This window comes from Panthera tigris, chromosome C1 (assembly GCF_018350195.1).
Source record: "Panthera tigris isolate Pti1 chromosome C1, P.tigris_Pti1_mat1.1, whole genome shotgun sequence".
NCBI lineage: Eukaryota > Metazoa > Chordata > Mammalia > Carnivora > Felidae > Panthera > Panthera tigris.
In genome coordinates, this window is record NC_056667.1 from 153612300 (window position 1) to 153636880 (window position 24581).

General features: G+C 38.5%; 1 protein-coding gene, 1 long non-coding RNA gene and 1 other non-coding gene across 4 annotated transcripts in view; 1 reads left to right on the forward strand and 2 right to left on the reverse strand.

The window, feature by feature from the left end:
• Positions 1 to 276: 276 nt before the first annotated feature.
• LOC122241699 lies at positions 277 to 378 on the forward strand. The gene has a single exon (XR_006221933.1). It is a non-coding gene; the product is annotated as a U6 spliceosomal RNA (small nuclear RNA).
• Positions 379 to 15518: 15140 nt separating this feature from the next.
• On the reverse strand, positions 15519 to 16749 carry LOC122241366. The gene is made up of 3 exons (XR_006221464.1): positions 16522 to 16749; positions 15954 to 16039; positions 15519 to 15695 (listed from the first exon to the last, which is right to left on the reverse strand). It is a non-coding gene; the product is annotated as an uncharacterized LOC122241366 (long non-coding RNA).
• Positions 16750 to 19730: 2981 nt separating this feature from the next.
• The window catches only part of TTC21B (tetratricopeptide repeat domain 21B), an 85342-nt gene continuing 80491 nt past the window's right edge, over positions 19731 to 24581 (reverse strand). For both annotated transcript variants that reach the window (XM_042994614.1, XM_007074628.3), the window contains 2 exons: positions 22269 to 22336; positions 19731 to 20845 (listed from right to left, as the gene is read on the reverse strand). In XM_042994614.1, coding sequence (XP_042850548.1) covers positions 20768 to 20845; positions 22269 to 22336 — 146 coding nt within the window. In that variant the 3' untranslated portion in view covers positions 19731 to 20767. The remainder of the gene's footprint in view (positions 20846 to 22268; positions 22337 to 24581) is intronic.

Consider the following 24581-nt stretch of genomic DNA (forward strand, 5'->3'; position numbering starts at 1 on the left):
ATTGTTTAGACATGTGGTTAAGAATACATTTACCATCTAGTGTTTTAGAACTCACACAGGAAGTTAGAAATTATAAATGAATGAAGCAAGAAATAAACAAATGGAAGCAAGGCAAACAAAACAGAAAATACAAGGCACATACCTCTGCTGTAAATACAATTATCACTTGGCTACAAATTTGAGGGAGTATGTCCTACAGTAAATGTTATCATTTGGCTGAAAATGATTTTTGCCTATTTTGAAAGGTAGCAGATAGATGGAGGAAAAAAGAAAAAAACTAAGGTGAATAAGAAATTATTCCATTTAATGATACAGAGAAGATTATCATGGCCCTTGTGCAAGGATGACATGCAAATTCGTGACAGGTTCCATATTAAAAAAGGGAGGGGGATTTACTCCATTTATCTATACCTTTGGGGAATGGTGTTTTATGTAAGTGATCCATCACTTAACCCTAGGACTACTTCTTTTTAGTTCACCCACCTCTTTTTCTTAATCTAAACACTTTCTGTAGAATTTTCTAGTTTGTACAGTGAATAGAAATTAATGATATATCTTTAAGCATAGGATCACTAGATCAACTATTTTATTATGGCAAAAGGCAGTAATGTGTACAGCGGCCATTGAAGTATAAAGGCTTAGCATTATACAAATAGCCCTGAACTTCCACGTGTTTACAAATCCAGTCTGCCTTTTATTAGTGTCTTCCTTCTCAATTTCCTGTCATTTCTTTCCGCCATGATTGTTTTAGCTTTGTTGGCTATCCCCATGCCTACCACATTCACATCCTCTCCCACTGGAAAAGGATCCATGGACTTTGTGACAACCATGAAGAGTAGTTGTTTTCTCCTTATTTCCTGGTGTGTGTATCCAACTCAAACACCTAAGAGACATTCTAAAAGTGTGGTGGATCTAGATTAGAAAATCTTTTCTGATTGAAATTATTTTAAATGAGACAGTCATGATTTTTATTAGGATTTTCCTGTTTACTAATAGATAAATGTGTCCCATTTGGAGTTTATAGTTCATTTTTTTCCACAAGGCGATCAACCAAGACACCAGATAAAATTTTATCAGCACCTATTTTATTGTGCTGCTCCTGCATTTTACTAGTGAAGTTCAAAGTAAGTTTTTTTTCTTTGCTCTCTTCTGCTTACTCCAAAAATTTCCAGAGGCTAATAAAATCTGAATCTTAATAAGGTCTTAGCTATAGTAACAGCAAAATTTAGCATAGCTGAAGAGATATGAATACAATTTCCCAGGCTTTTTTCTCATTAAAATGCTACTCTTCAGACACATAGAGTAAAACTCATGAATGAAACTACGTCTATATACTTAGCAGTAGAACTGTAACAAAATTTCAGTTAGCAGTTTTTCACCGGAGGTCCTTTGAGGCTGAGCTTTTAGCACTGGCGGACAGTACATAAACTACGACCTACGAACGTAAGCCTTTCAGACACTAATACCATGCCCTGTTCATAGTAGGTACTTTAAAAATAGTAGAGCACCATTTCTCTTTCTTTACTCCTTAAAGTAACCTTAACTAGGAAACATTTCAATCTCATTTCTCAGAATGCAAACAAAAAATAACAATAACCACTTGGCCCTACTGGGTCAGGATGAAAGATTTACCTGACCACCCAGGCTGGTTACAGAAGCATAGCAGTAAAACAATTTCCGAGTTGGTCTACATTCTTCCAAACTAGAGGCTTCCTTAACCATGAGCCACCACCCCTCCTTGCAGGACTATCATGGGTAGAGTTGAAGAAGGGTTGGGTGATCTGGGCTGTGCATCATGTCATGCAATGGCCATCAGAACAGCATGAGGACAACTGAATGCCCACGTGAATAATTCTCAGTGTGCAAGCACAGAGTGCACACAGGACAGCAACACTTAAAAGGTCTGAAAGCATAAACTGCAATATGCTAGACTGCCACAGTCACACTCCAATTCAGTAATGTCTTCAATCAGTATTAATGAAAGGTGCTTTTTCAGGGGTTTACAGGTTATTTTCCTGAAGGGAATGAAACGTGCTAGAAGATCATATTCTAATTCCTATCTTTGTTTCTGTAATACTATTAAATAATCACATACAGTCAACTCTAATGCCCTACTGAGACAATACTCCTGTGTAAATATAACATTTTCAGTACATCCTCAAGTCACAGATATGATACATCACAAATTTACATGTAATGCATTGTCTCCAAAGAAAGAACTCCATTCCTTAAAAAGTGACAAAGCATTTAGGCATATTTCTGAGCAGTAACATTCAAATCAAGATTACCAACAAGTGATAGGTGACAATTTTCAATGAAGAAAGCTGTAGAAGATAATTGAATCAGTTTACCATTTGTAGCAGAAAAAATAATCCATATTAGATGTGTTCTGTGATACTTTAAAAACTTCTCAATACTGACAAATGAAAAAAATAAATGTGTATGTATCTATTTTTTTCTTCTAATATACATATACATATAAATTATAAGAACTATCATGGCAATCAAAAATTTTGTGTAATTTTTGGGGCCCCTGGGTGGCTCAGTCAGTTAAGTGGCCGACTTCAGCTCAGGTTATGATCTTGCAGTTTGTGGGTTCCAGCCCCGCATGGAGCTCTGTGCTGACAGCTCAGAGCCTGCTTCAGATTCTGTGTCTCCCTCTCTCTCTGTCCCTCCCTCACTCATACTCTGTTTCTCTCTGTCTCTCAAAAAATGAATAAAAATGTTAAAAAAATAAAAAAAATTTTATGCAATTTTTAAGTCTGATTTAAGAATGTCTAGTGGAAAGCCCCTTTTAAAATAATATGACAATAATTAAAACATTTACAGTTCACTAAATTTAAGAATATTCTTTTACTTTCCACCTTAAAGGTCAACAATTAACCCATGTTATTATAATTCATTTTGTAATTTTCCTCAATTTAATGCTTACAAGATTAAATTATCTGCAACTTGTCTTTAAAATTCTGGGATTCAAAATTCTTTCTAGGTTTCTGAAAATATTAGTTTTTTTTCCTCTGTGTAAGTGGAGCTACTATTATTTTTTGGTGTGGAGGAGTTGCTTTAAAAAAAAATACAGGTAAATGTGAGTGGGCATTCAGTTACACACTATTTTAGTTTAAAATGGGAGGGGATGGCAGTGGAAAATACTCACGAAAAGATACCTGTCAGGCAGACTCTTCAATTCATTCATTTTATATTTTCTTTCTTTTTTCCTCCTTAATGAATGAGAGGAAAATGCATCTTTGGCATTCCAAGGAAGTGATTCTGAAGTGTAATCTCCATCAGATCATCTAGAAGAACAAATGTCCAATGACGTGGTATTAAAGGCAGTACATAAGGTTGTTCCAAAGACCAGCTGAAAGCCTGAAACCCCGTCAGTAGCCATTACTGAAGCTCATCATGTTTGGACACTGCAGCTGAAACCTCCAGACTTACTGAGCAACAATGAAGATATTGTACAATCAGCTAGGATTACAGTGAAGAAAAACAAAATGCTCTCAGATCATAACAGAAGTGATTATCACGAGGAAAGAGAAGTGACTGTTGGGTTTAAAAGGCAACCAGAGCAAAATAAAAACAAAAGTAAATACAGAACATTAGCACCCTACCCCAGAGGATGTTAAAATCACAAAGAAAAATTTCCAAAGGAATTATAATAAGCTCACACATGAAAAAGCACTTACACAATCCATTGTAGGATGTACACTTTGCTAAATGATCTGCAAAATTAGAAAAAGAAACTGATTCATTGTAGAGGTGCATTATCTAAAAGTACACAGTGTCCAGAAATTCTATTGCTTCCTTCATCAGAATCAATGTGAGGTTTGCACTAGTAAAGATGGTGAAGTTATTTTATAAGAGGAGGAGGAGAAGGAGGAAGGGGAGGAAGAGGAGGAGGAAGGGAAGGGGGGGGGGGAAGAAAGCTAGAGAACCAGTATCAAGTCAAGAAACAAAAGGGTTGGAGAGGGCTTATTGGAATATAATAAAGTGCCTTCTTTTTCTTTCAGCTAATATATAAAAGTTAAAAATTTCCAGTACTCCTGAAAAGAGATTTCTACAAATAATGCACCCTTTAAATACCATTCAACAGCTGTTGTTGAAATTTGGCTCATGAAAAGGTTGCCAGAGGGGATGGACATGGGGGGCGGGGAATGGGCAAAGTGGGCAAAGGGGGGCAGGAGGGGCAGGCTTCCAATTATGGAATGAAGAACTCACGGTGATAAAAGTTACAGCGTAGGGAATACAGTCAATGGCATTGTAACAGTGTTGTAGGGTGACAGATGACAGCTACACTTGTGGTGAGCCTAGTGTAGACTTGTCCAATCACTATGTTGCACACCTGAAGCTAATGTAACATGGCCAACTATTTTTCAGGTAAAAACAAAAACAAAAAGCTGCAGTTACACCTTTCATCAGGCAAATGACACTAGGCACATCAACTAGTTATGCAATATTTTGCCACTGTTTTGTTTCATGTATACTTTTGTCAACGGTGTGTGACGGCAGTTCTTGTCTTTTTATGTCCCAATGCACCTGATGTAAATATCAGTCTCCTATCAGTAATAGGGATCACTTGACTAATCATGAATGCTTTCGTAGGAGATGATGCTAAGTAGTAGAATTTTTCTCCAGTGGGGAGATGAGAAGGGACTCCAGCTTTAAACACCTTGCTCAGGAGATTCTTATAGGATACCCACGGGTTGTAAAGTGCTTCCCTTTTTGAGAATCACTAATCTTCTCAAAGGTTATAAACCTCTTCCCCCTTTGAGAATAACTGATCTTTGGAATGAAGATAAGGAATTTATATATTTTCTCCATTCCAGGTTAACAAGCTTCTAGAACATGGTCTGTATATGTTGGATTCAGCAAGGGCATTCACTAACCCACATTTGGTAGGGCTTGCACTTTTATTTTTTCTTGTAGCAATGAAAGATTTATGCCTATCCATCACTTTGTTGTGATCGCCACCAGAAGAAAGTTGTCTGGGGTTAAGGGTATAGACAGGCCATGGGATAGATGAAGTTTCACTTTGGCTTATCTGCTCAGCCATTCTAACCAACACTAAGAAACCATAGATCAAAGTCACATGTTTACAGTAATATTAATGGCAACCTCACGTCTAAGTAAATTATCTGGTCCTTTCACTCAGATGTTTGGATCTTAGGAAGATGAAGGAAGAGGTCAGGCAAGTCTTGGCTGTGACAACATTCACTAGCACCTGAAACAATTAGCTTTAGTAGCCACATACGTCTTTAAGTGCTTTGTAACTATTTGTCTATCCCAATGATTGAAAACAACTGTATAAAAAAGTGATCTCCTTATAGATGGGCATTGCATCACCAGCGGTTTCTGTAGTGGGCACCATCTCCCTCTTCAAGATCAAAGCATTCCTTCCCCCAGCTGCCAGGTTGTGACTGCAGATGGTTCACAGCTAAGCCCCCTTTTTTAGGAATTATCCTTGGCCCAAGATTATATCCCCTACTGGAGTGAGGGAAGGACAGCCTGCACACAATGCAGGGCCAAGAGGTGGGTGGAGGAAGTGAGGAACTGGCCTTGGTGCTCAATTTAAAGGGGGGCCCAAAACTCAGTAACCAAGATAAATAATATTTCAATTCACTAGTTTTTTAAAAATAAAAAATGTAGGGACGCCTGGGTGGCTCAGTCGGTTGGGTGTCCGACTTTGGCTCAGGCTCACGGTTTGTGAGTTTGAGCCTCGTGTCGGGCTCTGTGCTGACAGGTCAGAGACTGGAGCCTGCTTCAGATTCTGTGTCCCCCCTCTCCCTCCGCCCCTCCCCCGCTTGTACTCTGTCTCTGTCTCTCTCTCTCTCAAAAATAAATAAATGTAAAATAAAATAAAAAGTGTAAAGAATCCATGATGACCAAATATCACAATTGTAAATAAAGACAGCATCAATAATAACCAATTTTTCTTTTTTGCCTGAGGCTTCAATATGGCTCCACACAGCACTCTTACTGATCCTATCTTAATTTATTATGTTCAATATTTTGTTCATTGTGGATGTTGTATTAATTTAGATTTTGTTAAAATAGTGCATCAAAATATTTTTCATGGTAACTGAGGGTTTTGGCATCCCTAAATTTTGTCCTTGAGTGGAGTGCTTCCCTTACCTCACCCAAGTCCCAACTCTGGAAGGTAGTACTATCGCTTGGCTCATTTGCCCTTCAGGGGAACAATGTTGAAAGGCCATCCCAACAACAGAGTACCTGCAGGATTGGTTGTGACTTCCTTTCTTGTGACTTCATCACATCCCAGTCCTGTTTCCTACACTCCCTTTTAGTTTTATTCCCAAGAACACCAGCAGGCAAGTCTCTGTCTCTGTGTGCTTCCCCTAAGACATCCCCATAGAAGAGGTGAAAAATGAAACTCAGAGAAACTGTGGGACTTGCCCAGGTTCTCAGCATTCCTAAGTGGTAGAGGTGAGAACCCAGGTAGGTCTAACTTGAAGCCAGTGTTCTTCTTTGTAACACCGGAATTTGGGTTGATAGTCAAATAATCCAAAGGTTATACCCAGATATCAATAATCCCCATGCATGTACCTAATAGTACACTGGAAATCAGGTTCTCTGGTTTCCAGGAGGTAAGCCTCTGATTATGTTAGACCCTACAGCAGACAGAATAATGTCCACCCCGCCTCCCCAACAAAGATATCTACATCCTAATGCCCAGGACCTATGAATATGTTAACTGACATTAAAAAATGGATTTTTCAGATGTGATTAAGTTAAGGACCTTGAGATGGGAAAATTATATACACTGCTTTTCCAGGTGGGCACAATATAATCACAAGGGTCCTTTTTAGGGAAAGAGGGAGATGCGGTGATGGAAGCAGAGGTCAGAGGGGTGTCACCATGAGCCAAAGAATGCAAGCATCCTCTAGAATCTGGAAAAGTCAAGGAATAGATTCTCCCCGAGAGCCTCCAAAAGAAACAGTCCTACTGCCACCTTGATTTTAGCTCCATAAGCTCCATTTGGACTTCGGACCTCCAGAAGTATAAGAAAATAAGTTTGTGTTATTTGAAGCCACTCAGTTTGTGGTAATTTGTTACAGCAGCAACAGGAAAGCAATACAGAATCCAAAGGCAGCATCTTTGCCCTGATATCATGGCACCATTCACATCACTCAGAATTAGAATGAATCCCTAACGAAAATCAGACAGAATCAGCAGAGGAATTTAACGATGACTTCTCAGTTGTGTTATATTAAAAAAAAAAAAAATCTCTTTTAAATAACTTGGATATGTGGAAGGATTGATGATCTTGTTCTGGCTCCAGATGGTCATGTTCTCCTAATGACAGATGGAAGTCCAGAACAGGCAGGCTCATCTATGTGGAAGGAGGAGAGAAATGATTAAGGCCAGCAAGATCCAAGAACTCTTTAAAGCATGTTTTTTACTTTCCAGATTCTTCACTAATTCTCTTTAAATTGTAAACATTGTATTACTAATATTTTATAATGGGACAAACTACTCTGTTTTTCTTCTCTTTCCTTGACGCACTTGAAGAATTTAGAGTTTAAGCTTCTCTGGCACTTACGCAAAAATAGACATTCTGGTTGTTATTCTTGTTGTTGATTAGATTTTGGGTCTGATGTGCCATCAATTTCCTCATAAAAAGGCTGAGTAATGACGAAGTTTGTTTTTAAAGGTTGGTTATAAGAAAGAGGACAAAATACTTTGGCTAGAAGCCAAAACAAGAGAATTGGGGACATCAAGAAAATATCTTGAACAGAAAGAGAACACAGTAGCAGGGCTTCACTCCAGGCAAGAATGGAGTTCTATCTTTTGGACATACAAGAAGAAGAGAAAGTACCGGGTGTATGTGAATTAGAGGTGGGACAGGGAGGAAAAGGGGCAAGGGGAGGTGATTATACCTAAGCAGATGGGACCTCAAGCAACCTTGCAAAAATACTCTTACCTCCACTGTGTGCCAGCAGGATGTAGTTCCATGGCCAGTCACCTCCTCGGAGCGGAGTCATCATTGGGAAGTGGTAGCTTTTATCCAAACAAGCATCTCCTACCTCTGCAGCCTCAGTTATCTGTACTTGCCTTCTGCTTCTCCTGAAGATGTCCCTTCATCAGCTAGCATCTTGTTTGAGGCCTCTCTGAAGAAATGATGCTTATCCATGTCCTTAAATTTTTCTTGGTTTCTGCCTGACTTACTCTTACCCCACACTGCCTCAAGCATAATGTGAGCCCAAGAAAAGTGGGGTGGAGTCCTGGAAACTTAATGGAATGGCATAAACAAACAAACAAACAAACAAACAAAAACTAAGCTAAATAGAACCAGTTTAATTTCTCCCCTACCGGTATCTGTCTTTTCGCATGAGCTGGGATAATGTTTAATGGCTTCTTTTTACATGATAATAAAATTCCCTGTAAATACACGGGCTATCCTGCGCAGAAGGAATATCCAGGTCAAAGGTCTTATTATAGATCAACATATTCTTTAAAATAGCTTAGTAACCAATATGGAGGAGCACTGGTCATTTCGGCTGATTTGGAAAAGCATAGGCCTGGGCAGTTATGAAGTCACTGAGACTCTCAGCAATACAGGCCCCTCTGAACTCCTAGTTAACACTGAACAGGTGTAGAACTCGGTACATCCTAGGTGGGGTTTTTTGGACATCTGGTAGAAAGAAAACAAATGGAGGAATTATGATTTGGAACAATTTACTGTGTTAAAAATTACTTTATCAATGAAAGTTGAGTAATTTTTCCCATTATTTAACTGAAGTTTGTGCTCTTTTATGTAGTTGGTCAGCTATGCTTGTGCCTCAGTGTCTTTAAAAAAAGTATATTGCATTAAATACTTTGGAGGGAGATGTGCAAAAAATCAGAGGACATGCTTGTAGTGGAGACTTTGGGCTGTCTGCTTAGAACTTTCTGAACCCTAGAGGAGACTTGGGTAGTCTGCTTCACTGGGTGGCCTCCCTTGTGGCCAGAGTGGGAGAGAAGTGGGACCAAGGGCTGCACATCAGTATTTGCCTGTGGTTAAAACTGTAACATGGGAGCAGTGAAATGTCCATGAGAAGTGAAGAGTGTTTCTGCCCTGTTTGAGGATTCTCCTCTTGCTTGGAAGTTGTCTTCAGTGAGCATTTGTTGAATGACTTGAATTAGTGAATGGATGTATGGAAGAATGAATACAGCCATGCAGAAAACAGCAGAGGAAAAGGGTAGAGTCCTGCCCACATTCCAGTCCCTGGTTCTAGTTCCTTCCTGCCTCTTAGCTCCAGTGTTGACTTTAGTAGCACAAGCCATTCTATGTTGGGTTCTGTTACTGGAGATTGTAATCACTAATAAGGGGAGTTTGGAGTCTACTTTGAGACTTATGTGAAAAAAAAAACAACAACCATAGGACTTATTCTCTTTGTATATATGTATATTTATATGAGCGTAGGTGCATGCATGTGTATGTATATATAGTATCATGTACATATATATACTCCAAATCAATAAGTGTTCCTGAGCTCTCTTCCTTACATCTAAAATGAAAGGATTAAACTAAATGATCTGAATTTTTAAGAGGTTATGCTTTCCAGGAATTGTGTCAATGATTTGTATACAAGGTATAATGTTGCCCAAGTGCCCAGGATAGGCCCTCTGGAAATTCTTATACTTTCCATGTTGTGTCATTGCTGAAAACAATTGGGAAGCTCTTTTGGAAGTGCATTCAGAGGTGGTCACACATTATTTTAACTCCCTCCATGGAGGCAGATCTCCAGTCTGATAAAATGGTGACTGAGAGTGCTGGTAACACCAGTTTGGGCAGAAGGCAAATTTTGGCTGTAAAATAGCAGTGACAATTTTCCCATGAACTGGCCCCAGAGGCAGACTCCAGGGAGTGCCATGGCCCTAAGGATGGAATATTGACACATCATGTTTGGTGAAAATGACACACCAAATTGAAATGTCTGGATGGGAGATAACTTGTAGGAGTCACCCACACTTGGTTGCCCTCTTTTTGGATGGATAGTTCTTTAGTATCTCTCTCACATCAAGCATAAGGCTGGGCCTATACCAGGTTTTCAATAAGCACTGGGTGATTGACTAAGCCAAATTCATAATGACAGCTATCGTTGTTTGAACTTTTACTAGTGCCAGGTGCTTTACATATGCATATATTTTCTTTTCTTTATTTTCTTCTTCTTCTTCTTCTTCTTCTTTCTTTCTTCTTCTTCTTCTTCTTCTTCTTCTTCTTCTTCTTCTTCTTCTTCTTCTTCTTCTTCTTCTTCTTCTTCTTGGCTCTACATCCAGTGTGGTGCTCAACTCAGGGCTTGAACTCACAACCCTGAGATTGGGACCTGAGCTGAGATCAAGAGTCGGACATTTAACGGACTAAGGCACCCAAGTGCCCCTTCATGTATTTTCTCATTTCACACTGTCAACCATCTTCTTCTTAGTCTCATTTCAAATGTTAGGAAAGAGAGACTTCAAGAATTTAAGAAACGCGTCCCTAAATTCCACTGCTAACAAGTGGCAGCACGAATGTGGTGAAGCCAGGTTGTCTGACCCCAGGCCCACTGTGCTCTCCTACCTCCCTCTTCTCGGCCATAATTGGAGGCAATTGAGAATGGCACAGGCACAAAGACTGTCCATTAAATAATATTGATCAGAATGTTCTCCTGAATAGCATTTCTGCCTAGAAAATAAATTTAGGGGTAGTAAATGGTTCAAAACGTTGTGTATAAGTATTTTGTTCATAACATTGTGTATATGCATTTCTAGCTGTTACTTTTGCTTTGTGTTTTCAGAATGTCTGAAAGGGCAGCATATCCTGTATAATACTCTTCTCTACATGTCTCAGCCGTCCATGTGGCTTTTACTGGCATGCATTATTGTTCTCTCCTTCTCCTATATGCCTTAAGGTAGGGCAATTCTGCCACCCACTGAAGTTCAGTTCTAAAAAGCTAATAGCTTTGGCAAAATAGCAGAGGGGTTAGTTATTTTTTTCAAGTTAGTGTGGAGAAAAGGGAATAGAACAGGTTCTTCCCAGATGCCTGATTTCTAGTCAGCATGCGGCATGAATCCCTGGTTGAGCACGTTTCAGCCATCCTGTGCCTCAGGAGAAAACCACCACTCCTGCCTGCGTCGCTATGGTAACTGATGCTCAGCAGGCAGTTGCAGTTTCATTTAACATACTGGCTTTTAGAACTTGAGGGGAAGCATGCTTTCATGTAAGAGAAAGGGAAAGGCAAGTGGTTTAATTAATGTGTCTCAATTTAACATAGGGATACAGGTCACTTCCACTGTTTGACCATAGCGTGTGTAGCTCTGTTTTATATCTGTGTCAGATCTAAGGCATCAAAGGATGGAATATTTCTCTCATCATGTGTGAAGTGTACAAAGTGGGCAGAAAAGGAGAGACGGGTTGTGTTGGACCCTTTGCGAAAGGTTTTTCACTTTATAAAACCATCTCGGTTTGAGAGTGTATAGAATTGCTTCCTCTTCTCACATCCACAAAGGAGGCCTGAGAGATGGGTTGCTAGGCAACCTCACACCGAAGACTGGGGCGCTTTGAAATTAACATAGTTGACCTCCCCGTCATCTCTGCAGCTCTGCTATTCAAAACCATTTGGTGAGGTCCTAGGACTCAAGAAAATAGATACAAAACGTAAATACAAAAATAAAGAAAGGGTGAAACACATCTAACCTTTTCAAGCAAAGATCAGGATTCTCTCAGTGAAAAAAGGCAACAGTATGAAAAAAGCAGGCTGAGGGGAAAATGGTATTAGTCGCTATAAAACTAGAAACTTATATTTTGAATAATCCAGGAAGCAAATTTTCCTTGCTATGTTTTTAGAGATGTTTATAACTGCCATGTAAACTATCATAGCAAAGAGTCTGAAAACACTTAAAGGGCAAACAAAAAATAAATCAGTTTATGATAATAAGATCTACTACATATTTTTGATGAAAAGCTCAACTCTCAATCCTCAGCACGTGATGTTTTGCTTAAGCTCCAGAGTCTCCTATTCTCCTTCCTGCCACTACATCATTAATATGACACTAGTTGGTGTGGGAAGGGATGGCATTTATTTTGCAAGTAGATGAATATTTGGAAGGAAATTGCAAAGCTGGTTTATGGAGCAAAGCATACACTCTTGTCAGCAATAAATTATTTAGTTTGATTTTTAAAATACTTTATACCACTGCAAAATGGTTATGGTAACATTTTAAGATAGGCTGTTAAATTTATCAACATTAAAATCAATCAAAATTGGTGGTGCTGTGGAAGGTGGGGGACAGTAAACAAACCTTGAGGTCTTTTAGTAGATTTGTGTTTTTATCATGAGTGTTAAGTGAAGCAATTCTGAAGCTATTTTAGATGGATTACAGGATTGAAGAAATGAACAAATATGTTGAGGTTTTTGGGACTCAGGGTCTCCCTGTGGAAGAAGGGATGTACAAATGAAGACTGGGGAAAAGCAAGAATGAACCTTAAGATGATAAATTGGAATTTGAGAAATGGATGTAATTTTGTGATTCCTAAAATATGTGTTAGTATATGAGTATGTGTATTTATATGTGTGTATGCATGTGTATACATGTGTATGTACACATATATATACATGCAAATGTTTTTTATTTGCTCAATGTGTTTAGAAGCAATTCACCCTGGTAGCAATGAGCACTTAGCAGTAAGATCTTGATCTCTGATACCATTCCCCCACTAAAGAAAACCAGGGCTGCTTGTAGAAACTGCAGCTTGCAGGGCTGAGGCAGGGTAATTAGAAGTTCAACCTAACACATTGTTATGCTGAAAAGCAGGGAAGTGCTCAAAAAAAAAAAAAAAAAGTGACGGGGGGGGGGGGGGGGTGGGGGGTGGGGGGGGTGGTGGGGGGGGTGGGGGGGGGATGTCACAAGCCCACAGGGGCCAGCTTAAAGCAGTTTCTGCTGGCCAAAACTGAAACAATTTGAGCACCAAAAAAAGAACATTAATGACTTATGAATCATTGGTGGGGGGAGGGGGAAGGGAATTCATGAACCCATATGATATTAAATAATAGATTAATACATAAAAAGTAAAAAAATAGAGGAAGGGGCTCTTGCTTACAGTAAAATGCTGAGTACTGACTGGTTGGTACATGTGGAGAAAGTGCTGATGATAGATTGTATTAAAAATTTTTTTAATGCTTATTTTTGAGAGCAAGAGCGCGTGCATGTGAGAGATTATGCAGGGGAGGGGCAGAGAGGGAGAGGGAGACAGAGAATCCTAAGTAGGCTCTGCACTGTCAGCACAAAGCCCTATATGGGGCTTGAACCCATGAATGTGAGCTCATGACCTGAGCCAAAGTCAGACACTCAACCAACTGGGCCATCGAGGTGCCCCTAGACCGTTATCTTTTATGACCATCGTGGTAAAGAAGAGATCAGGCAAGAATCATGCTAATCTAGGGGGTATTTTTGAAGAAGAGTAGACTATGTGTATGATCTAGAAGTGTCTCCTCACAAATTGGTTGCTCGTTACAAGGGAAAACAATAACAACTACATAGTGGAAAAATTTGATTGGGCAATCAAAATTAATGTCACCAGTGAGGACAGATGGACATTGTGTGCTTCCAGAGGACACCGGGAGGACACAGCATTATCTGGTATTATGGCCAGGTATACTCAGTGTGGATCTAATCATTAAGAAATATCAGACAATCCCCAAACAAGGAACAACTCTACTCAAGAAAAGGAGGGGCTGAGTGGATGGATTCTTCAAACATGGCTGTGTTATAAAAGACAGAGAAAGGCTGTGGAATTGCTCCAGGTTAAACAAGACTAAAGAGACATGACCAGCAACACAGTTGTATCTGATCCCACAGTGGAACGGGTCTGGAGGAAAAGGATGCTATAAAGGACACTATGGGATCAACAGACAGAGAGTGGAAGATGAAAAGTACCGTGTCTATGTTCAATTTACTGAAGTTCACAGCTGTACTGTGATTATATTAGAGAATATCCCTATTCTTGGGAGATACACAAGAAAGTACGTAGGAGGACAGAGGCATGTATGCAACTTACTCTCAAAAATGCTTAGAAAAAAACATTTTATGGGGTGCCTGGGTGGCTCAGTCGGTTGAGCGTCCGACTTCGGCTCAGGTCATGATCTCATGGTCTGTGGGTTCGAGCCCCGTGTTGGGCTCTGTGCTGACAGCTCAGAACCTGGAGCCTGCTTCCCATCCTGTGTCTCCCTCTCTCTCTGCCCCTCCCCCACTCTTTGTCTTACTCTGTCTCTCAAAAATAAATAAATGTAAAAAAAAAAAAATTAAAAAAAATTAAAACAAAAAGAAAAAACATTTCATGTATAGATAGGAGTATATATGTAGTGTATATAAATGTATATATAAATGTATATATAAACATACGTAAACACAGAGAATATATATTAAATGTATATATAAATGTATATATAAACATACGTCATACACAAATGACAGCACAAATGAGGTAAAATAATGGCAATATTTTAATATGTATCTGTGTAAGTGGCATGTGGGCGCTTTCTGTACTTTTCTTATTTATGCAAGTTCTGTAAGTTTAAAATGACTTACAAATAAAGAGTTAAAGTCAACCAAAAAAAAATTTTTTTTTCTCTTTTTGTGAAAACAAAAACAATTTGTACAGGAACTAAAATAAGGACTCTTTGATACTTAATCTGTGAAAACAACAACACATACAAAAAAATGTTACACTGTAACCCAGGGTTGTGTGTTTAGCACAGAGAAGTGATAGCAGGATACAGACACACCCTGGTTGTACCATTTCTTTCTCTTGCCTCTTTGTGTGGCATATGTTTAATCACTTTAACTTTGCTCTTGGGTGTTCTCAGAATCCTGGACTTGCCCAACTCCTAAATTCCCCTCAAACTGTCCTCTGCAATTTGTGACTTAGGTCAATGTGAAAAATTGACCAGTTTTCAAGAAATTATATGTCAAGAAGTTTTTATTCATCAACTAGAGTAATTTCAAGTATTTCACGTAAACTGTTTGAAAAGAGCATTTATATGACTGTTTAGCATTTTAGCAAAAAAGTTTATTTTTTCCCTTCCAAGTTTTTAAACGTAGTGTGTTTTTCAAAGAAAGTTTAATCTGTAACTGTGGGGCAGGACCTGTTACCCTGACCCATTACAAGTGAGGATACTACTGACTACTTCACAGCTGTTTGTGATTCAAAAAACTTTTTTTTTTTTAAAGCTTCTTACATCATTTACCCATTAAAAATAAAAAGTAGCCTGCCTTTGGCAGAAACTGAAATAGTAATTACCTTCTTAAAATACCCTTGTTTTTTTTAAAAACAGAGTTTCTTTCACATTGCCAAAACAATTTGTTTGAAGAAAGATAAAAATAACATGCACACTATTTGAAAACAGCTTGGTTTAAAGATTGCCATAGATTCTAAGGTTATACCGCTCGGAAGGAAGACATTTAGAACCTGCTCATTACTCAGCTTTCCTCATTTATGGGATCAAATTGCTTTTATGGGCATTGTGCCAGATTCATTTATGTGCACTGTAAGGCAGATTGTAGAGTGAAGCATTTTTCTAGAAAACATCTGGCTCTTAAGAAGAGTATTAAAAGGTGTGTAGCACTTTTTTTTTTTTTGCTCATAACTATGATTTATTATGTTACGGTAACCCCCCTCTAATCTGGCAGGCAGACTTCCAGCAACCACAGCCAGGAACCTGGAAGTAAGTGAAAAATATTTTAGAACCCAAGGAAAACAGAGGCCCCCAAATTCCATGCATATGAAGGAGAGGTACTGCATTTAGGTCAAAGTCCATTTTCTTGATTACAAAACTATTGGAGCAAATTAGTGTAAGGGCTCCTGAGGCCACCTTATATGTTACACCTCTTTCTACAGTTATTTTGTTCCTTTACTCTTATAAAAATCGTGCATGCCTGCAAACTCTTAATTTTTCTAAACACCCCTAGAAACCTACCCTTTTCCTTTTCGTTTTTCCCTCTTCTCTTCTACCTTCAATATCTATTGGCTTTAAATATCCCAAGATGTTCAAGCAGCTCTTCCCTTGGGGGAAAGAAGAAAAAAAAAAAAAGCAAGACACTTGTCATATCCCTCTGCAGCCAGCACTCTGTCACCCTTTCCTTCAGTCCTGTATCTAAACATTCTCCTGCACTATATTTCCTTACCTTCCATTCACAGGGCTGTCACTAACCCACCAGGACCTTTTGTTCAAATTAGAAGAGGGGATCCTCTTCCTCCAAGTGGGGGGCAGTTGCAGGACCTAAGACCTGGGTGCTGGATTTCAGCCTCCACCCACCACCCCCGTAGCGGGGTCCTTCCATTCAGGACACGAGCTACACAACCACACTTTGTGGCCTTGTGTGATTTCAGTTATTTCCACTGGCAAAACTCTGCTGCTAGAATATGGGCTAAAAGTGCAGAGGACTGGTTTTGCTCTCCGTTTTCCCGCAGTTGTGGGACTGTGCTCTTCACCCATTTTGACAAGAGAAGCTCCTACCCTCCTTAGCAATTCCATGTTCTATTACCGGCTGTTACCCCTCGGGTTAACATTTTCCAGCAGCGTCTTGTTCTATCTTCTACATCCTGAATCTTTTTCTCTGACAACTGAAATAAACCAGATTACATTTTGCATAAACAATTAGTAGTAGAGTGTGGGTGTTAAGAGTTGAAAGAATGCTAGCTTTTGTGTCGTTTTTTTCTACTCATCTTTGTTCAGCTAAACAGCTGTAAACAGGCAGCAAGAAGCAAGCTTGAGAACGTTATTCTCTAAAAAAACAAAACCAAACCCAAACTTTTTTAGTGTAGATGTTCACTGCAGTGAACTTGAATAATAGCAAAGAAATAAATTGCTGATTATTTCAGCACTCAGATATAACTAGCTATAAATTGGGTTAACTTCATCTAGTTTTGTATTTATATCTATGCATCTATTTTTTTGCAAGTTAATATATGAAGTTATGTTTCTTCTTTTTTACTATTTTGTGAGAATTTAGTAGTTAAAAATCTGAAAAAAGTTTCAAAAAACACATAAAAACATCTTCGAAAATAGTTTTTGATGACTACATAGTAGTACTCCATTATTGGGTACACTTTTCATGTATTTGACACTTCATTTATGTTGAGTGTTTTTGGTAACAATAAAAAAAAAACTCAAGCTGTTTGCTATCACATTTTTTTAACCAAAATTTCTGAATATTTCCGATAAATTTTCTCCAAGTGGGATTAGTCAAAGGACAAACTCTTAATCCACGTTGCCAAAATGCGCTTGAGTAAGGCTGCACTGCGCCCTGCCAGCAGAGTGTGAATGTGGGTTTCCTTGCACCTTTGCCAATCTTTCATTTCAAACAAGGCATTTGTTACTTTATCAGCACTAGTGCTGCTATAGGATCCTGTTATAAGGCTATTCACTTGTCGTCTCTAGTCCCAAACTCAAATCGTTTCTGTCAGTCTTAACTGGTTGTTTGGTTTCCATGATTGTTAGCTACTCGTACCCTAATGCAAAGTTCAACCTAGCTTCCTCAGCTGCGGGTGCATAAAGCCCTTCCAGAATTGCTCTAGGTTCTTGACTTTTGGAAAGAAAGCGATTTCTTCTTGGGACGCAGTTCGTCATACTAGCTGATTTAAGCTCAAAGTGCATTAAACTTTGACGGGATGGTATTCTGATCCTAGGTTGACAGAAAATTCTTCCCTGCTGTGCTCCTCTCCTCTGTCCTGAGTGCAGCCCCCAAACCCTCATCTAACTTGATTCCTTCAAGCAGCAGTTCAGAGCAGTCTGAGCTCCCGCTTTCCTGGATGTGTGGTCCTGGGTACGGCACATAAGCCGTGGGCAGAAACCATGCCATAGTGAACAAGAAAACATCAGAGATTGGTTAAGTGCTAAGTGGAGTTTAAAAAGGGTGATATGATAGAGTATGACAGGACGGCTACTTTAGATCATGGGCCTGGCGGTGGACATGGCCTCTGAGGAAGAACAGGAAATGGATACCTGAAAGAAAGAAAGAATAAGCCTAGAGCAGGAAGCTTGGAGACAGGAAGCAGGGTAAGGGAGAAGAGTAGGGAATAGAGAGAGAATCCTGGGTACAGGAGGTGAGGGCAAAAGCAGAGCTGGATGAAATGAGATTATGCATGTAGAGAATACAGCACAGTGTTCATGGGGGGAGGGGAGAGGGGCAGAGGGAAAAAAGAAGACATAGGGTGGGGAGGAGGGAGAACGTGAATGAGAACCCTGAATCCTGTCTGATTGAGCTGTCTTGGGGAGCTTACTTGTCCTCTTTATCATACCTTGGACTGCATTTTTCTCTTCGGTGAAGGTTTTTCTCAGTTGCAATTACTACTTGGCCCTGTTCCACTTATAATAAGTACAGCCACTATTTATTAAGAGCCTAAGTGAGTCAGATTCATTATAGGTTTTATATATGTTCTCTCATTAAATCTTACAACAACCTGAGACAGATTTATTCTTATATGCTTCTTTATGGATGGGAAACTCAAGGCCGAGAGAGCCCACGTAACTTGAGAAAGACAAAACATCTAGTCAGGGGTAGAGCCAAATGTAAACCTAGGCTGGTCTGACTTCAAATCCATGTTCTTAACTGCTACACCACACTGCTCCTCAATTAGACTTCTCTTTGGTAGTTTCCACGTTTGTAAGAACTGTGCATTCCACTCAGTTCATCTTGTTCCTCATTACTTGACTTTCTCTGTGACAGAACATCTAGTTTCGTCTGCTAGCCAGATGTAGACAAGATAATTTGTTCTTATAGACACAATCTCTCTAGCTCTATAAGATGTCTCACTATGGCAAATAGGGTATGAACTTCGAAGTTGTCTGGGTCAGTAAGGAATCCAGATTCTGATGCTTTGTCTGTGACCTTTTGCGCAAATCATTTACCTGCACCTCCATCTTCCTCACCTGAAAAATGAGTATTTTTCTTCTGGAGAGTTGAATGAAAATTAAAAGACATAATGTAAGTAAAGTTCCTAGAATAGTAGCTAGCAAATGGCAGGTGCAAAATATTCAGTGGCTGCTGAGGAAACAAAAACAAACTCCTGATTTTACAGAAAGGAAGACTGATTTGGAAATGTCTTGCTGGGAGAAGAGATGTTCTGCTGTCTCTATCCAATTTCCAGGACTCTAGCATCCCATGATGCAAATTCACTAGAACTCCTAAAGGTATTCTGTTATATAATGTCCTTAACAGTATCCGTTCAGGCTGAAATACAAAGAAAGAGATAATCTGCCACAGTTCCAGAGTTGTAAACAGGGATAATGAAGCCTATGTCCTAGGGTTGTGGGGTGATATTAACTGTACTAAGACACGTGAAAGTGTTTCAAGAGATAAGAAATGCTTCATAAATGCTCTTATTATTAAATAGTTTCATGAAACACAATAAAGTAGGTGAAAAAGAAGAATGATTAGGGACGCCTGGGTGGCTCAGTTGGTTAAGCGTCCAACGCTTGACCTCAGCTCAGGTGGTTATCTTGTGGTTCGTGGGTTCGAGCCCCATGTCAGGCTCTGTGCTGATTGTGTGGAGCCTGCTTGGGATTCTTTTTCTCTCTCCCTCTCTCTGGCCCTCCCATGCTCATGAGCTCTCTCTCTCTCTCTCTCTCAAAAAAAAAGAATGATTAGAATTTTATAACATATAATTGGAATTAAAAGGACTCTGGAAAATTGTAGAAGTGATCAAAAAGAGATATAAAAAGAAATAAACATAGAACATTTAAAAGCAGCAGTGACTAAAAAATACTCTATTTATTGAAAATGCAAATGACATAGAAGACTATGATATTTTTAAAGACAAGTGAGAAAGAGGTGACAACAAATCAGAAATAATGCTAAAAATTGAGTTTATTAAGATTAGGTTAAACTTAACCTAAAAGACTGAGAACTGCTGGGCCAGAGGGTGTTAGGCACGGTAAGGTAAGCAGTTGCTTTTGTGCTTGGTGAGTCCCTGTTGACCAGAAATATTGTCACCCTTCTCTGCCAGATGTTACAGTGTCTGAAGTCATCTCAAAAGACCGAGTCTTTGGGCTAAGGTTAATTATTGCTGTAAGAGCTTACCTATGTAAATGGATTTCAGGTATAGATTATTTCTTAAGATCACATTAGCATCAAAAGCAGAAAGAAGGAGTTCAACGAAGGGAAGGGAAACTCACATTCTTTGTATTTTTCTAAAAAGATTCTTCTAGGCAAGTCACATATTCTGTGCTACTACTCACTAAACATTGTGAATTGTACAGGGAGCTTACCCTGATTTTGCAAAACTTACCATGCCTCTTGAGTTCCAAGAGCAATACAAACCATAAATTTGTAAAGTCTTTATTAAAATAGACTTTTTATTTTTCATGCATTATTAACAAGAAAATTTTTTCAAACCTTTGAAACAGCGAAGAATGTTAACAAAGAACAACAGCACTTTAAATATATTTCCTGAAATAAACAACTAATGTTCCTAAGAAAAGGTATAGGATACTTAATGACCTAGTATTTAATAAAATGTTCTTTATAGAAATGGGTTATAAACTTTACCACAGAGACACCAAATCTATTCCTAATCAAGACAGGCAATCAAATAAACCAGCTCTAAGTCACCTGCTCCATTAGAAACCATCCATGTGACATAGCATTTCTCTTTATATACAATAGCAGCCTCTGCTGGAGAAAGAAAAGGATGCTTCTGTTATAGAGCTTTAGCTCAAACCTATTTTGACCCAGAAGAACGGATTCCTTCCATTTCCTGCTGTATCAACAAACTAAATTGTAACAGTTTTCAAGGTCTCAAAGACATGCGGGCCTTATCAAGTATATCCTTTCTGATTTTTGGATAAGTTGGATGTCCTTCAAGAACCTGCGAAAACAAAAAACAAAAGCACAAGAACTTGTAATTGATTACTGAGAACTAGAGCTATAAAACTTACTGGAAATATGTATTACAGTTGAGATTTCATTGTATTAATATTACAAATATAACAACACTTCTTAAAGGTGACATTTGAAATGTGACGTAACTCCTAGTAATAGTACTTAGAAGACAACAATAGAATACATGTGAGAAATACAACAAATATAATTACTTCCTTAATGGATCAGCTGCAAAAAACAAGTATGTATCAATGATTTTAAATATTTAGAAAGTTTAGCTAATCAGGGCGCCTGGGTGGCTCAGTCGGTTAAGCGTCCGACTCTTGATTTCGACTCAGGTTATGATCTCGTGGTTCCCAAGACTGAGCTCTGCATCAGGCTCTGCACTTTCAGTGCAGAGCCTGCTTAGGATTCTCTCTCTTCTCTCTCTGCTGCTCCCCCGGCTCAACCACATGCTGTCTCTCGAAATGAATAAATAAAAACTTAAGATATTTTAGCTATTCATATGATATTAATAAACCCTCACAAAGTTAATTTCGACCAGTAGCACATATCAGATATACTTGGAGTTATTTTGAAACATACAAATTTTTAGGCCTACTGAGTCCAGTAGTGGGGAGATACTCATTTTTTAAAAAAGAATTCCACAAATGGTTCTAATGCATAACCTTACATTAATGTACAACCTTAACCTTAATGTGAAACACTGCCTTACAGAGAGGCTCAGCAATCAATAGCAATCACTGAAGCCAAGTATTTGCTATAATGATGCTGATACAGCTATTTAGGATAGGAGACATTACATAATTCCTTTCCAAGGAGCTGCTTTTCTTGGAGCTCCTAACAATATAATGCCTTATCTGGAACAATGGTGCAATGCCTCATATATCTATGGGACAATGTACATATAAGGAAACTGCAAATTCTAAACCTGCAACTTAAATATTTGTCACTTGCTAAGGGATCATCTAGTTAGGGATAGATTACAGAAATGTAATTGAATGACTTCTAAGTAACAGAAATACCTCTTGTCTCTAATTTATAAATCTGAATTCTGCACTAACCAGACTTAGACACATTCACAAGAACTTCTATTCAGAAGAATGGCTTGGAGAATCAATAGTTTTAGTTCACATGCTTCTCCCCTTGTCTCTGTCTTTAACGTGACACAAACATTTTATTATTTGAGCCTCAATTAAAACCATGTTTGATTCAAGTAAATTTATTATTATCTAAACTTTGAAAAGCAGAAATCTCTCCCAGATGTATTTGATGAAGCCATTTAATCCAAATACAACATCGTCTACCTCTGCCATTGAGTAAGATGTATTCATGTACATCTTGAGATTAACTAAAAGTAGGAAATTGTGTATCTGAAACATTTTAAGAAATCTATATTGAAGTATTACCTGGTGACATACGTCAATTGCATCCACATATCTTTTTGCTTTTAAGTAATTGAATGCCAATTTGTATCCTGTTAAAGACAAAAAAAAAAACAAAAAACAACATAATGATGTAGCACTATTTATAGAGCACACTGCTAGCATTACCTTTTTTGCCCCCTCCTTTGTTTGCTTACTCATTTGAGAAGTCTTAACAAAGGCTGGTGACTATACTGTAAAGAGAGAAGGGATGGGATAATGGAAGGTGGAGTGGCTCAAAGGGAGAACAGGTAGCGAAAAAAATGGAGTTAGAAAAAGGACTGCAGTGAATATCCTGTTGGGTTAGAAGACTGACATACTACAGGAGTGGCTTTTGTAACTTACTAAAAAAATCCCATTTATTTCAGATTATAGTAATAACTCATCACAGGGCAGTAAATGATAACACAACTATTCATTTATACCACATAGGTTTATTTAGCACTTAACATGTCAGGCGCAGTCAGGAAGTTTACATTTTATTAGAGAAGGAAAGTATATTATTTAAGTAATTATGTAAGTATGTCACCAATTTCCAAAGTGAGATAAATGCTATGAAAGAAAGGTACAGGCCAAGAGAGCTATCATAAGCAGCCTGGGTGGGGAGGGGGTGGGTATCAGGCAATGCCTGGAATCTGAAGGATGAGGGGATAGGCCGAGGGAATCGGAAGCAAGATGACAGAAGGAGCTGACCAGGCAGCAGTAGTCATGGGACCCACAGGAAACAAATGGATTTGGAGTACGACAGGGCAGAGCAGTTGGGAGGGTGGCCCAGAAGAGGACAGAGCAGTCACCAGATATGCCACATCAATGATTAGTAACAATTATCACAATTACCGATACCGAAATGTCATGTTTCAAATACTGACAATTTAAAACAAAGTTTTAAGACATTCTTAAATGATTGCTGCTTTTCTGTAAGAACGCTATAAGAGTTAGCAAACAGGAGATAAGACAAATAAGATATGATGTATACCATGATGTAAAATAATATGTAATTAATACATTCAATATTTCACTTTACCTCTTGCAAATATAAATCAGGGAAATTTAAATGCTGCTCTTGGGGTCTAATAAAAGTACCAAAATTTTTTTTTTTATTTCAAACAAATACTTGAAAGGAATTATTGGCTAATGTAATCATAAGGTAGTAAAAAGTAAGAAACAGGACTTATCTGAAATTCATAGTGTTTTATAAAAACACACATGAACACACATGCCTATAAAACCATCAAAGATGAAAACAGTAAGTTTAGGAGAGTTAAACTTGATATTACAAAGGAATTGTAAAACTGGCTAATAAAGGTGGTGACATTTAAAAAGGAAAACAATTTAAGATGTCACGCCATGTCAAACATACTTTACATGAAAACTAGAGCCAAAAAAGTTGGACTTCAGTTTTGGGGTCTGGCTTCCTGACTGGCTTTGAGACCTCCGGTGAGCTGCCAACTTCAAGTTTCCTCATCAACCCCTCCTCCCCCCAACTCTTAGTGTACTTTTAAGATCAAAGGAAATACTTGCCGTGAAAGGATTTTAAAAGTTTTACAGCATCATACAAATAGGACTAATAGTAAAATAGAAGAACAAAGTTTTAATGTTGGAAGAAACTTGATAGATCATCTTGTTCAAAATATTTTAGGGAGGAAATAAAGGGCCAGAAATGTCAAAGGATATGTACACTGAGGCTGCATTATACCTGTCAAGCTTACAAAAATTCAACTCTGTGTAATGAGGGGAAAAAAGGTAGCATGGCAGGGGAGGGGGGGGAGGAGGAACATGAACAATGTACACAGTCTAGTGAGTGTCATATAACCAGAGAATGGATGTAAAGGGGGAAACAGAATTGTGTTTTCTTTTTGGATCTCAGTTCCTGGTGCCTTTCATAGTGACATTACTCAAGCCTCAATCCTTTGGAAAGAACATGACCGTGATTTTAAGGATTTCCTGACAACTATATAAGTGAAAGGCAATTGCAGGTGTTGGATACAATGACAATCTGAAGGAAGAAACTAAAGAATGAACTGGGAGCCTCAGAGAAAACTTACTAATGAGAAGTCAGGGAAATTGACAAAATCATCTATAAAATACATAGATGACACAATGAAAGAATGAATGAGTTGGAATATTTGCTGACGTCTTCCAAAGAACAGAATGTTTAAATAACTTAACTTGTAAATGTATTCCTTCTGTGGAATAAAATATATTTAAGGAATTTTTATTTTACAAGCTGACTTTATTGTGTAGGATACATGATCTTAAGAAGGAAAAATACTATCAACAAATGGTATGGTATTAGTT